Below are 16,458 nucleotides of genomic sequence, written 5' to 3'. Positions count from 1 at the left end.
GTTAGAGTCTGTAAACAAGTCAGGATGGCGCCTGGCATTTTTCCAGAGAAATGTTAGAGTCTGTAAACAAGTCTGGATGGCACCTGGCAAAATGCCAAAGGGAATGGTTTGTGAAGTAACACCAGTGAGCCATTAAGTGTGGAGATTCCTTATTGGTTGACTGCTGTATCTAGTTTATGCTAATTAAGATAAGTGTGTAGAATGTATAAATATTTCCGTTGTCTTACAATAAACGGCTCCCACTCCTGCTGTATCAATCTACACAAGTTGCTCATCACCCACCCCACCCCACCCCAGTTATTTTGCTGCAGCGGGACTGCGGCAGATGGTGGCCTGTACAGGGAGCCCCGGGACACTCGGGGGTAAGTGACGAAAAAAAGCTGCCCGTCCATAGATAGGACGGGAGCAATCTGCTCGTCCCTAGGCAGATAGGGCGAGAGGAAAAATGGCCATTTTGAAAAAATGGAGAAGATTGATACAGTATGTTTGTGTCTTGTTTTGTCTCAGTGTATTTTATTGTCTTTATGATGAAAATAAGGAAGGAGTGAGAAGTAAATTACTAAAGGAAGAAGGCATCCCAGTGGAACCAAGAGCAGTTAGGGCATGTGTTGATGGAAGCCCAAGAACTCTAGTCAGAAAGAAGAAAGTTCAGAAGAAGAAAGATTATCAGGGAAAAATGTTGCAGCAAAAGGCTACTACTGAATACTTTTTGTTACTGGAGGTTGCATGAATTGGCGCAGCGGCTGCCACCTGCCCAAGCCAGTCATGGTGCAGCAAGGATTTTCCAAGCAGTTGCGGGCTCTTCCCCGCCCCCCTGCCCAGGGGAGCGGGACGCCACTGTGAGAGCCCAAATCTAGACCTGACCTGGAGGCACAGTCTCGCCCAAATCTAGACCTGACCTGGAGGCACAGTCTCGAAGGCTCTTGCTCCCTGTGCCCAGTAGCAGTTTGAGTCCAGGACACTCTCCGGGGCCATGTGGGGCTGCCCGGAACACTACAGCCAGCAGAAGAAGCTACCGGTGTCCCTGATGTTTGGTCATTTTCAATGCCAATAACTAAACTATAATGGTTCTCCCACACCTGGAGGCTAATGAGTAATGAACGCCATTAAGGCTTATTTCAAATGTAAAAAACCTTGAGATAATATACTAAATTGTTCAGAAGGTTGTTTTCTTAGTGGAATACTACAGGATTTTCTTTAGCCATCTGGAGTTCCTGCCTTCATCCCAGTGCCGATGAGGACGAGGGTGGAAGAATTTCCAGTGTTGCTGAGAACCAGATGAGACTTCGGATCAAGCTAGCTGCCTGCAGAACTTACCTGGACTGTGATTTAAGCTAGCTGCCTGCAGAACTTACCTGGACTGTGATTTACCTGGACTGGGAGTTAATCTATTGAGACACTGCTTTACCTGGACTGAGACAACAAACTGTAATCTACAACAAATTGTAACTGTATCTTTGCTAACGATGTCATTGCTGGTATAATTTTTCCAAGGGCTTCTTGCATGGAGCCATCAATTGGCTTGGTATTATGGCATTTTGTATCCTCCCCTTCTGCTTGTAGCAGATTATTTATGGTGTTTGTGTAAAAACCACTATGGTCGTTATTTAAATTAAACAAAAGGGGGAAATGTTAGAGTCTGTAAACAAGTCAGGATGGCGCCTGGCATTTTGCCAGAGAAATGTTAAGAGTCTGTAAACAAGTCTGGATGGCACCTGGCAAAATACCAGAGGGAATGGTTTGTGAAGTAACACCAGTGAGCCATTAAGTGTGGAGATTCCTTATTGGTTGACTGCTGTATCTAGTTTATGCTAATTAAGATAAGCTGTGTAGAATGTATAAATACTTCTGTTGTCTTACAATAAACAGCTCCCACTCCTGCTGTATCAATCTACACAGGTTGCTCCTCACCACCACCACCACCACCACCACCACCCCCCCCCCCCGGTTATTTTGCTGCAGCGGGACTGCGGCACTAGACCTTTTATCCAGAAATGTCAAGTACAAGAAGTTCAATAGAATTTTTATGAAACCTATAAAAACCCATTATGGCCTCCACTGGCCCACATGGGCCACCAATGGACACAGCAATCAGTATACTAAACCACAGTCACTATTCTGATATTCTAGAACTGTATCAATCCAACAAGAGACTCTAGGTAGCTGAACAAGAACTAGATTTGAATTCTGAAAGCCACCATTTGGTCTTGCCACCACATAGAAGGTACACACCAGCCAAGCTGGTTTGCAGTTGCTGCTAGTGGAAAAACAGAAACAACATGCCCACAAACGGTCGACGTGGAATCTCAATTTTTCAAAACAAGGCTATAAACTTCCCACCTCTTCTGTCCTGATCATTACTCAGAAAGTGATCAAGCTTAGACAATTCCTTTCTGGGGAGAGTTGTATTCAGAGACCAAACTAACTTACTAAGGTATGTGAACTAGGAGGAAGCAAAGGATGTCAAATTTGATTTTTGAAAAAACTGTCCCAATGTTCAATGTTCATCGACAAACTACACATCTGTGACTGGCAAGGAAAACAAACAGTCCATAAAATATCAACCACTATTGAAGGTGCATCACCATGGGAATGAAAATGGTCTAGAAAGTCAAAAACATAATACAGGTTAGTTTCTAGGGCCACAATGGTGTAGCCAGAACCAGCTGATTAGAGTGCAACAGCAACATCACAACTAGAAGAAGTGCCAACATCAATGAGGCACCACTGACAGCTCTGAGAGAAAGGTCAAAGATCCAATATATAATCTGCTAGGTGTAGGCAGTGGTCATGCCCCCCTATGCAATTGGTTTCTCTTATCCCAAGACAAATGGGTAAACTTTTGGCAGGAGTTATAAATCTGACACGTAGTGCTATCCTTTGTGTCAGACACAGAGTCCTTTACTTTGTGCTCAGTTGATGATGGTTGATATGCCATCACATCTAATAAATACAATGATGAATACAGACAACATGGGTATGGACAGCATGGCCTCAATCAGAAACTTGATTCTAGTAAACTTCATCAGAAAACAAGTCCTTACCGTGGACATCTTCATGAGTGATACAAATGGTTTGATCAGTATCTATAATTTATTTGTATAATTCATAGGTTTAAAAAGAACTGTCATCAATCTGCAAGTCTAGAGTTTTCCAAGTGGCAGACCAAAGAGCTATGCCATTGGCAACAGGCAAAAGTCAGTAAAAACAAGTTTCATCAAGAGTACTGGCCAGAGCTTTAAGAACAGCCTTGAGTTCTGCCCAATGAACAGAGCAATCATACCCATTTTCAGTCTGCCTAGCTAGTGCACAGGCTGAACAGATTCAGAACTAAGCAAACATAATCATCTTTCTGCCTGGCTGAACCATCAGTGACCTAGGCCCAGGTTTAGAATGAAATTTCTGTGAATTGAGGTCTCCGTTGTGCCAGTGGCTTTGCTTAAAACAGCAAAAGGGGAAATAAAGTTTACTCCAAAGAGGCTGAACCATAGACATTAAGCAGCACTCCATCTCTCAGGCAAACCAAGGTTCCTAGCAAATTTGTTTTTTGCCCCAGAAGCTGCAAATTTGCATCCTTTCATGCTCTAAAGTAAGTACACACATCCAAAACTCTTGTCTGAAGGGGGGATGAATCTCCTGCTCAAACCCAACACATCTTAGTACTAGTAGTTACAATGGGGAGAGCCTGAGGCTAACCTTCAGAATGGTCAAAAAAGTCCTTCCCAGGCCTGTGGCTCAGCAGTAGAGTGATGGCCAAGCACGCGCGTGGCCCTGGGTTAGATCCTCAGCACCACATAAAAATAAATAAATAAAATAAAGGTATTGTATCCAATAAAAAAATAATAACAATAAATATTTTTTTAAAAAAAGTCCTGCCCACCCAAAAGAATTAGTAACAACCAGAGAAATGTTCAGACAGCCATCTTCAACCCAACTTCTTTGAATTTAGTGTGCAACTACCTCCCCACTAACAGACAATAGAGAAAAAAGAACAATTTGGTCACATGTTTCTACTAATTCCCATGAGATTCCCCAAATTCTGTTAACTAGGCTATAAGTTCTTCATCTTTCTTCTTCCAAAATGTCATGTCTGTCAACATTCTATCCTTGTCACCAAAACTGTTAAAAACTGCAAAGATTTTTTCCTACTTGCAAACTAACAATTTTGCCTGCCAGTTTCATAGGTGCTGGCCAAAAACACTAATTCCTAGGTCAAGAACAATGAACTTAATCATTCAGAGTAATATCATAGTCAGAGTAACAGCATTTTCTTGCACCGATTCTCCAATTCCATTTCCCACAGAATGCCACAAAGTAGGCTGATACCTGCACATGCAGTGGAATGCATTACAGAAAAGGAACTCAGAACCTAGAGAATTCAAATATTTTATAATGGAAAGTATGTGTGCCTGCCCTTCATTCCAGAGGGAGATATTATCTCTATCTTCCAAAGCTTTTCAATAGGGACATGCTTGAAAAAGAAACAAAGGTAATCAATGCCTCTGCTCAACAAGATATGCAAAAAAACATGGAGAATTATGTCACTATATCCCAATGCAGGGTCACTATAAAGGTTATATATTAAGTACCTTGCATGGCTATCTGAAACATGTAAAGGAACCCAAAGCTATTAAACTTAAAATATGACTCCTCAATTGTGTCTCCACCTCACTTTAAGGAGATGCCAAAAGATACATTTAAATTGACTTTAAAAAATAATTCAATAACTTCTGTCCATTGGGGAAAAAGAAGGCAAGAGAGCCAGCAGGGATCAAGATAAAAAGATTCCTCTCAGTAACACTCTTATATTATAGTAGCTACCATTAAAGAATCCAGAGAATCAAGGTGAGTTGCAAAGAAAAAGAAAGTGACTCAAACCTAACTCTAAAGCCATTAAGGTACACATAATCTGAAAATTCTCCTTCCTCTACTACAGCTTGACATCTCATCCTTTCTATCTCAATAATTTCTCTATAACCATAAATAAAGGCAGGTCCTGTTAATTTAGCTAGACTACTTTTTGAAATTAGGTGTCAAGCTCATTGTAAAACCTATGATTAGTGATTAACATGGTGAACAATTTTGATTTAAGATTAAAATGTCTGCCTTAAAAAACAATTGGAGGGGGGCTAGGGATGTGGCTCAAGCGGTAGCGCGCTCACCTGGCATGCGTGCAGCCCGGGTTCGATCCTCAGCACCACATACAAACAAAGATGTTGTATCCGCCGATAACCAAAAAATAAATATTTAAAAAAAAAAATTGGAGGGATGCAGTATAACTGAACAGTAGAACATGTTCAAATCCTAGCACTGGGGAAAAAAAAAAGTTGAGAGTGAAACTATAATCAAGAAGAGTGACTGACACAACAATTCAGTAATAATATTAAAATGTTTACAAAGTTCTTGGACTCAAGCCTGACATTTTACCATATTACCTTACTGAGGCCCTTCATAAAATCTAAATCAAGTCACTATATTCAGATCACTTGGAAGTTATAATCCTCAACGTAATATAACAAATTTTTATTCTCTCAAAGGCAGAGAGAATGATTTTGATTATTCAAAATCATATCCATAAACAGTAGATACTTAAAAACATAAAAATTTAACCAGATGTGGTGGCACACACCTGTAATCCCAGCAACTCAGAAGTTTGAGACAAGAGGATCCCAGGTTCAAAACCAGCCACAGCAACTTAGTAAGACCCTGTCTCAAAAAATAAAATAAAGGGATGGTGATATGGCTCAATAGTTAAGCACCTCCAGGTTAAATCCCCAATAACAATATACATATTTTACATATATTATATATATATATATATATATCCTATTTGTGCCATAACTAAATTAACAGCTATATACTAATAAATATTCACTGAGTACTTATTACTAGACACTATAGGAACAAATGGTTAAGAGTTAAGTAGTTGTTCCCCCAAAGAGCTTACATTATGGGAAAGAACAGGGAAACTGATCAAAGACGATCTCACATGGCTCAAAAACAAGAAGAAGAAATTATTAAACCGACTGGACATAGGGTACGAATGTTTATAAGCAAAAGGTAGGCAGCAGATTTTGAAAGATGAATATAAATTTTCCAAAGGGACACAAAAATTAAGGATCCAAAGACACAGAGTCATGAAACAGCCAAAGCATCAAGTATATACTGAAATATTTCATTTTTCTAAGTCACAGACATGGAACAGTACTTAAGATCACAAAATCAAAGAATTACAGGAATGGATAGAATTTCAAAAGTCACCTAAATCAGTGGTTTTCAAGTATAGTCCTGAGATCAGCAGCCCTAGCATAATCTGGGAAACATGGTAAAAATCCAAACTACATATCCTTAGATCAACAGAATTATCATAATCTAGGAATGTGGTAAAAATCCAAATTGCAGAGCCTACCTCAGACCCAGTGAATCAAAAATATTGGGGTAGAGGTCCAGCAACCTATGGTATAACAAGCCCTCCAAATTATTCTGATGCAAGCTAAACTTTGAGAACAACTGATTTAGATCAAAATTTTTTTAGCCCTATCAACATTCAGGAACAGATAACTCTTCATTGTGGGTGGGAAGATATTCTGAGCATTACAAAATGTTTAACAGCATCCTTGGTCTCTATTCACTAAATGCCAGCAGCACCCTCCAGCTATGACAGCCAAAAAAATAAAAAGGATCTATAGACATTGCCTAATGTTGGCAGGAGGAGGGAATACAGAAATCACCACTGTTCTAGATCAATAAACTTTCTATAAGGGATATAGTAAATATTTTCGCCTTCAAAGGCCACACAGCTACTCAACTCTGCTATTGAAGACAAACTGGCCAGAGACAACATGTAAACAAATATGAGTGACTATGTTCAATAAAACTTTATTTACAAAAACAGGTAGTGGTTTGGCCTCAGGCTGTAGTTTGTTGATTCCTAATCTAAATCAATTACCTGAATTACAGTTAAATGTCCTTAACCCCACTGCTGCCAAGTAACTGTCTAGATTTTATTTGGCCTGATCTAGTCCACTTTTAACCTATACAGGACTCTAGACAGATCTGCATTCTATTTATTAAATATGCTCTGAGAATCATACCCAAAACAAACAAAACACTACAGTTCCAGCAAATTTATGTTAAATTCAATGCTCTAACAACTGCCTCCTATGGAGGTGTAACCATATACTGCTACCTGGGAGGCACTGTGAAGTTATTAAAACCTAGAAAGAAAAATAATGGTTTCATTGAGGAAAGTCAGGAATAACTTTTATCCTAAGGGGCCAACTAATAAATATTTTAGGCTTATAGGTCATATAGTCTTTTTCGCAATTACTCAAATATCACTACAGCAAGAAAGAAAACAGAGGCAAACCAATGCATGTTAACTATATTCTAACCAATATTTACTTACAAAAACAAGCAGTCAGCCTGCAAAATATAGTCTGCTAACTCCTGAGGTAAAGGAACCATAAAACAATTCAAGCAAACAGCAGGCATCAACCTAACCAAGCTGAGCAAATATAGAGACTCTGTTCATTCCATGGCTTTTCAACTGCCTATGATAAAGCAGCATGGCACTAAGTGGTAGACTGGGAACTACCAAAGTGCCAGCTTTCCTACACATCTACTACATGTAAGGCATCTTTGGGGTGGGGGTGGAGTCTTGCTATATTGCCAAGGCTGGTCTCAAACAAGTGAGCTCAAATGATCAACTCTCCCAAATGGCTAGTACTACAGGTATACACCACAACACCTGACTTGTTATTTCATATATGTATATAATATACATATATTATATATATCATATATATCATATATATCATATATACACACATATATATCTTCATATATGTGAGTGTGTGCATGCGTGTGTATGTATATAAATTTAAATATTTAAGTTTATATACATATATAAGTTTCCTCGTTTGGAGAAATTTCTGAAGAGCAGATCTATTTTCCTCAAAAACTTCAAGCTATCTGACAAATTAGCTAGAAAATGAACACTCTTACGTGTACATGGATAAAATTTTTGTTCCAAACCAAACCATGACCTTGGACAATTCGGCTCCTTTTCTCTGGAATCTCAATTTCCACAAAAGAAAAAATGACAAGCTTCGAACAGATAACCTCTGAAGTTCCCTTATAGTATTCATCTTAAAATTGTCAAAAATGAAAGTAACAGCTAGAATTTGTTGTTTCTACATCAGACATCTGTTCTAATTATTTTACATGTGTTAACTCATTTTGCATATTCAGAAACTGAGGCAAAGAGGTGTGAAGTGACTAGCCAAAGACTGCAAGATGAGTAGCAGAACTATGATTTTTTTTTTGGTTGTAGATGGACACAATAATTTTATTTTATTTATTTTTATATGGTGCTGAGGATCGAACCCAGTGCCTCACGTGTGTTAGGCAAGCGTTCTACAACTAAGCCACAACTCCAACCCAGAGCTACGATTTAAATCCAAATGGTTTGGATAAGCCAAAGTCACATCCTTAACCACAAACTATTAAACTTCATTCTACATGCCAAAACTTTATTTCCCCAATAGCCTACAATCCAAATCTAAAACAACATGAATTGTCCCTCTACAAGAGGTTAGAGGAGAAAGAAAAAAAGGATGGATACAAAACTGTTTGTGGTCACAGAACTCAATCTCTTACACATTCCTTTCAGGAATGCAAAATGTCCCATGGATACTTAGTTTGATCCCTAATCCACATATCACAAAGAATACCCATCTGCTTGGATTACTACCATTTCAGCTCACACAGTCTACCAGCCTCTTTTGCAGAAGATATCTCTTTGCATCAAAATAAAGAAGAAAGAAAGGAGAATCAAAACTTCATTTAGGGGCTGGTGTTGTGGCTCTGTGGTAGAGCACTTGTCTAGCATGTGTGAGGCACTGGGTTCAATCCTCAGCACCACATAAAAATAAATAAATAAAATAAAGTTACTATGTCTACCTACAACTGAACATAAAATTTTAAAACTTCATTTAGAAGAAGACAAAGTTATAAAGGGGCAGAGACTATGTTCAGTAGACAGGTGTCATGGAACACTATACTTCAAAAAGGAGCTCAGAGGCCAATGAAATCTTAAAACTGCATGGTAATTCTGGAGGCCGAGGGAGGAGTATCACAAGTTCAAGACCAGCCTCAAAAACTTAGCAAGGCCCAAAGCAACTTAGTGAGACCCTCTCAAAAAAAAAAAAAAAAAAAAAAAGAAAAGAAAAGAAAAAAAATTTAAAAGGGCTGGGAATGTAGCTCAGTGGTTGTAAAGCACCCCCTAGATTCAACCTCCAGTCCTCCCCAAAAAAAATTACTAAATGGAGAAACAAAAGTGTGATTTACTTATAGTTCTATATAGGAAATATAACTAAAAGTAACGTCAAAATTGGGGCTGGGGATATAGCTAAGTTGGTAGAGTGCTTGCCTACCATGCACAAGGCCCAGGGTTCAATCCCCAGCACCACCAAAAAAAAAAAAAAAGTAACACCAAAATCAATGCCAAATTTGAGAAAAAAATAAAGGAATTCTTAATCTATGATCACTAGATCCAGAAAAAATACTTTTTAGCAAGGCAGACAGGGTTTTCTTTCTGAGAAAGTCTGAAACAAAATATTACTACTACTGGGAGTTGTTCTTTTTTTCTTCACTTGAGTAGCACTATGCTCTCTGTCTCTGTATTATCAGCAACAGAGAAACAAAAATAGAAAAATATAAAACAAACTGTGATACTAATCTAAATGGATACTCCCCCTTTTTGTTCCCAAAGGAAAAATGTTTTTTATATAATACATATATATTGGGGGGGGGGGGTAGTTGGTATTGAACTCAGGGACATTTTATCACTAAGTTACAACATCCCCAGTCCTTTTTATTTTGAGATAGGGTCTTGCTAAAAATTGGTGAGGCTGGCCTTGAACTTGCAATCCTCCTCCAATAGCCTCCTGAGTCACTGGAATTAAAGATGCGCCACCATAAAAGTTTATTTTGGAGCTATAAAATTTTATTTTAGAAAAGAAATCACCATGACAGTAACCAAAAGGTTAAGGTGGGTGGAGACAGGCTCATATTTGTGGTCAACCCAAAACTACATAGGAGATAACTAATATTACTGAAATTATCTGACAGCAACTATGATTGTCTAGATAACTATTTTCACATCTATAAACAAACCAAATAGGGCTTCAAAGTTTGTTTGATTGAATGATTTTTGTAAAGGAAAAGAAAGAATAAAAATCAGTTGTTGAAGAATTCTACAATTACTAAAAGAACAAGATTTAGAACTTTCACTTGAATGTATCTCTGTTATAAAAACATTGGGGGGGGGATCTCATGATTAATCAATGCCTATCTGTTTTTTAAACCCAGGAAATTTCTTTACACTCCCTCCTGGGTATAGCTAGGAAGAACTGTAGGTGTACTATTCTATTTATTCCTATACCAGTAACACACTGTGCTAACAACACTATGTATGTTTAAAGGTACATTTTGGTAAAATATTCCAAATTCTAAATTCACTAGCTCAGAGCTAACTTTAAAAATAATTTACTAAACAAGATGCTGGCATTCTCTCCATTCAAATTTTGGTGGTGCAGCCACTACAGATAACAGTATGGCAGTTTCTAAAAAACTAAAATTAGAATTATCATTTGATTCAGCAATTTTACTTCTGGGTATATACCCAAAAGAACTGAAAGCAGGGATTCAAACAAATATGTATACATCAGTGTTCATAGCAGCATTATTCATAATAGCCAGAAGGTGAGAATCTATGTCCATTGGAAATGTATGAATAAACAAAATGTGAAATATACAAACAATGGAACATTATTTAGCTATAAAAGGGAATAAAATTCTGACACATAACACAAAATTGATAAACCTTGAATATATTATAAGTGGAATAAGCCAGTCACAAAAGGATGAAGAGTATATGATTCCATTTATATAAGCTATCTAGAACAGTCAAATTCATGAAGAGGGAATAGAATAGTAGTTGCCAGGGGCCAGAGACCGAGAGGAATGGATACATAGTTACAGTTTTATAGGATGAAAAGAGTTCTGAAGATGGTTGGTGGTCATGGTTACACTGCAATGTGAATGTACTTAATCCCATTTAAGACTTAAAGGAGCTTAATATGGCAAATTTTAGTATACATATTTTACCACAATTAATTTTTTTATGGTTGAGATTGTAGTTCAGTGGTAAAGTGCCTGCCTAGCATGTACAAGGCCCTAAACTTGATCCCCAGCACTACAAAAAATAAAATATTTACTTAACTGGGATAATTTTCAGGAGGGGGCTGTTTGACTTGTACTAAATTCCCCCACCTATACTATCCCATTAAGTATGAGCTATAATCTTCCATTCACCTCTTATCACCACTTCTCCACTGATTTCAATAGAAGCCTTTTCTCTAGTGAGTTGAAATAGTCAAAAATAATATAAAATTCCTTCTCAAAAGATTTTACAGTTGTAGCACACCTGCAATCCCAGTTACTCAGGAGGCTAAAGCAGGAGGACCACACGTTCCAGGCCAGCTTCAGTCATTTAGCCAGGCCCTAAGCAACTTAGCAAGATAGTGTCTAAAACTAAAAAATAAAAGGGCTGGGGATACAGCTCAAGTGGTAGAGCTCCCCTATTTTTAATCCCTACTACTACTGTTAAAAAAAAAAAAAAAAAAAAAAAAAGCTTTTCCATACTTAAACATTGTATTTATTAGAACCTATTGTCCAGCAATGATCAAAATTGAATTTTAAATCTAATCAAATTTTTGAATTATGTCTTTTCTACAAAGACAATGAACTCTCAAGTTATTAGACATTCTCAAATCATAAATAGATAAACAAAATATGAATTTGATATATTCATTTTTGTGGGGGGAAAATAATTTGTTCAGTTATAGAAGAATCTGATGTCATCCAATAATCTATATACACTCTTGAGAAACTGTCTGAAGGTTCTAGAAAGGGAATGCTGCTACTCGTATACCCTTGGCCATACCTTTGACCCAAGTAGGGTCCTACTCTATATTCTCCTCTATAGGGGAAGGTTGTCCTCTTCAGCAGCTTTGGGACACACAAGGAGTGGTGAGGAAGGAAGGGGACATCAGCCTAGTCAGCCAGATCAGCTGAATCAACCCTGATGATCAATAGGGTAACAGATGTTGCAGCCAGATCACCTTCACATCCTACACCCAAGTCTTTTAAGTATAATCTTTAAAATAAATTACCTGGTTTTCATATAACTGGATAAATGCTTTTTTAATATTTATTTTTTAGTTTTAGGTGGACAAAATATCTTTATTTTGTTTTTATGTGGTGCTGAGAATCGAACCCACTGCTTCACACATGCTAAGTGAGCACACTACCACTTGAGCCACATCCCCAGCCCCATAAATGCTTATTTTTAAAAGTCAGTCCTGAAAAAACATACTGTATAAAAAACAGGAAGTATAATCAATTTTAAAGTAAAACTACAAAAGCAAACTTCTCTTGCATCTTGATTTCTAAGAGGATTACAGGTTCCTAAATATACAAAAGGTTAATGTGTTTAACATGTATATAGCTTTCTAAATAGCTTTTTATTCTATCAATAATATCTTCTTAGCTATTTGACAATATAAAATTAACTTTCCCATTTGGTAAACAACCATTCACAGCACATGCCATTAAGTTTTTTTGTTTTTTCATTAATAAACAATAATGCACAGCATTTTCTTTGGCCAACAGGACCATTCCAGTAAAAGAAAATCTTCTTCAAATTTATTGAGATCAAAATAATCATGACCAAAACTCCAGATACTTATCAGAAAAATATTAACTTTGCCTCTTAGAGTAAGAACCTGGGCTGGGGATATAACTCAGTGGTAAAGCTCTTACACAGCATGCTTAAGGCCCTGGATTCAAATCTTCACAGCACAAAAAAGGGGGGGGGGGCAGGGATGCAAGCTTGAAATTACAGCACAAAGGAAGCTGAAGCAGGAGGATCTCAAATTCAAGGCCAGCTTCAGCAACTTAGTGAAGTGGTAAGCACCTAGCAAGAACCTATCTCAAAATAAAAAATAAAAAAGGCTAGAGACATGGTCAGTGATTAAGCATCCCTGGATTCAATAACTGGTACCTCCCTCCCCCCCCCAAAAAAAAAACTAAATTTCCAGTTTTTTAGTCAATGTAAGATTAAACAGTAAGCATAATAATTGTCACAAATAATAAAACTGAAAGCAGCAACAAATTATTAGAGGTAAAAAGTTTGGTGAAATCAAAATAAAGTTATAACTACCTTAGGGCTTTTAACAAAGTAAACTGCACTTTTTATTGACCAAAGACTTTCCCATCAGAATACAACAGTTTTATAACAGGATAAAATTATACCCAGAAATATAGAGTTCTTTTTCACACAATGCATACCACAGTAAAGACTGAACTGAAGGATTTAAAACAAAAAAGCAAAACCAAAAAAATAATGAAAGATTTAGGCAAGCAAAAGACCTCAGGCCATTCCTAAACCTACAAAACAACAAAATCTTGTAGTCAACTTATTTTAAGATTCTTCCTTTTCCTAGTCTTGTGAGTAATTATAAAGAAAATGTAGCTACTTGAACATTCCCAGCACATCACATACCACAGAGTAACCAAAAGAACAAACTCTGGAAATGATCAAAATGGTCACCAGAACATGAAGTTGTAAAAATAAATAATAAAGGGGTCGGGGGTGGGGAAGAAGCCCAAGAAAAGCTCAGTGAGGAAAATGATGCCTACCATGCTAGTGTTGGATCACAGCAACAAAAGTCTGACTATACTTGACAATACCTTCTAAGTTAATGTCAAAATGGATAAAAAGACTAAAATATTTTCTTCACCAAACAGCAAAAGACAAAGTTAACATTCAAAGAGTATCACTTCTAACTACAACTATCTCCTGATGCATACAGCTCTAATTTGAAAGGGCCTCCCTAAGATACTTACGTGCCAGTGTCACTATTGCGGGGAATAACCTTTACTTATCTTTCAAGTTATTCCTGGAGACAGTACACCAACCAAGCATTTAAATCTGTAGGGGAGGGGGAGCCGCAACATATGAATTGGTTATTAAGCACGTGAAATCACTGTAGAGAATACAATGGAATACAGACTACTGTCTCTTCCTTATCTTCTTACCCTCCAAAGATTCCAGTAAGGCACTCAAAGTCTCAAATATTTATTTCTCTTTGAAAAGGACTAGAATGCCCAGCTACTCTCACCACCACCTCCTCATCATTCTGTTTTATTCTTCCCTTAATACAATACACCACACCCATAACACACACTACACACAAACACACTCACACACATACACACGCACACACTCCAAACATCCCAAGCTCCTCATGGAACAACCCAAACACCTCATACTTAATGGCCCCTCACTTAATACCCCCAAATTTTACACATTCCTTATGTGATAAACACTCCACACATAGTAACCCAAAATTCATAACCTCCAACCTAAATATCTCATTCAATCCGTACTTAATACATTCTACATACACCCACAGTAGCAAATGAATTATGCTTCCCCACGGCTTACGATTCACAACACACACACACACACACACACACACACACACACATCATGTCCCGTATAAAAGCCTCAACCACACACCACTGCAGTGCTCAAACAAACGCTGGGAAGAGGCCACCTTTCAGATACCCGGAATTCACGAGGCTGGAAGAGGGAGGAGAATCAGGCCAAAACCTCACCTGAAAATCCGCCAGGATCATCTCCCGGTCCATGTTGGACGCCATGGCGGCCGCCGAGTACCGCGGCTCCGGGAGCGAAGCGCGCACCTGGGAGGGAGACGGCGCCTCCTGCGGCCGTCTCCGCCGCCGCCGCCGCCGCCGCCGCCGGGCGCCGAGGGGCTGGCGGGCGAGCCGGCGGGCGGGCCCGCGGGCCGGCGGGCGGGGCAGCGCGGGAGGCGCTAGGTGCTCATGCACTCGGTAACCTTCAGGCGCCCCAGCAGCCTGCCAAGGCCCCACGGAGCCCGCACCGCAGCCGCCCCAACAGGGAGGTTGGATTGACTGCGGATCAGGTCTTACTGTCGCCGGCCAGGATGAGGGCAGGTTGCGACAGCGCGCAGCCGGCACCCTTCAGCCACGACAAGACCGGCGGGGGCGGGGAAACGAAGCGAACAAGCAGGCGGGCGAACGCCACGGCCGCCTCCGCCTCCTCCGCTTCCTCCCTGGCTGCCGCCTCCGCCCCTGGTTGGCCAGCGCCAGAGCTGTCGCACATTTTGCCTGTCATCGAGGTCGCAAAGCACCGCTTTGCGGCTATCACGTGACTGCCCTCCTGTCAAGCGCTGGGAGCGCGACTACCGGGAGGAGATGCCTACCGGCGCAGCGCAGACGCCAACCAGCAACTGCGGGAGCTGGAAGTCCAGCAACGGGTTATTCCGGTTTGGGTTTAAGCTAAGGCCTGGGGGTACTGCCTCCAGCTGGCTGGGGCGGGGTTCAGAGTCTTCGCCTCACGTGGTTAGTCACACACCTACAGCGTCTTAACAACTCAACACATTCTCACAACCCGTCTAACTAGCATTTCACAAATGTACATTTTAAGTTTCACCAAAATACAGCTTCATATGCAGTCCCTAATCGTCAACCTTACAGTGAAAACCCGCTAACACTGTCACATATATTCTCAAGCCTCTTGGTCTGCATCCTCAGACTCTCAGTACCACAGAAGTACCCAAACTCCTTCTACCATATACGTGGGGAAGGCCTGGAAGCTGAGAGAGTCTTCAGAATCTCGACCTCAAAAAGAGGCTGAGCATTTTTAAATTAGTAGTTATAAGAAATAAAATCGTGGGCTGGGGTTGTGGCTCGGAGGCAGAGCGCTGGCCTAGCACGTGCGAGGCCCTGGGTTCGACAGCAGCCACATAAAATAAGTAAATAAAAAGAAAGGTATTGTGTCCGACTACAACTAAAAAATAAATCTTTTTTAAAAAAAAAGAAATAAAATTGCCTTATGTTGTGATCACATCTATTTCCAGTTTTGAATGTATTCAGGTCTTATTAAAATATTCTTACAAATAAAAAAACTAGATTACTCATCAATTACTGAAAGTTTCAAGCTTTGGTCAGAAATTTACAGCCTTTGTACCTAAACTAGCCAAAAAAAAATGTACAATGAACAGCGGCAGTTTATAACTGCCATCTAGACTAGAGAAAGGGTGACAGTGGAATATGTTCAACTTTGACTTGGGAAAATATTAGCTTCTGGACTGTAATAGGCCATTTGTATGCTTTGTAAAGTATGTAAACACCATAAAATGTGAAGTGAGATTGCTGATTTTATGTAGTACATCTAAAATAGAAACTAATGAAATTACCATATGAAATCAAGGCCTAAGCTTATTAAATTGGAAATGTATCTTTGAAAAATCAGAAATCCGAATTAAATGTTCAGTTATTTGA

At 39.1% G+C, this 16,458-nt stretch overlaps 1 protein-coding gene across 1 annotated transcript in view; it reads right to left on the bottom strand.

Annotated features, from left to right (window-relative positions):
- Window positions 1-14,868, bottom strand: part of Faf1 (Fas associated factor 1) — a 396,527-nt gene extending 381,659 nt beyond the window's left edge. The window contains exon 1 of the mRNA XM_076860444.2: window positions 14,749-14,868. Within this exon, the coding sequence (XP_076716559.1) occupies window positions 14,749-14,793 (45 nt within the window). The 5' untranslated portion in view covers window positions 14,794-14,868. The remainder of the gene's footprint in view (window positions 1-14,748) is intronic.
- Between the last annotated feature and the right edge of the window lie 1,590 nt (window positions 14,869-16,458).

This window comes from Callospermophilus lateralis, chromosome 7, assembly GCF_048772815.1.
Source record: "Callospermophilus lateralis isolate mCalLat2 chromosome 7, mCalLat2.hap1, whole genome shotgun sequence".
In the NCBI taxonomy this organism is placed as follows: Eukaryota; Metazoa; Chordata; class Mammalia; order Rodentia; family Sciuridae; genus Callospermophilus; species Callospermophilus lateralis.
The sequence above is the reverse complement of the archived record's forward strand: the minus strand, read 5'-3'. Positions and strand labels throughout refer to the sequence as shown.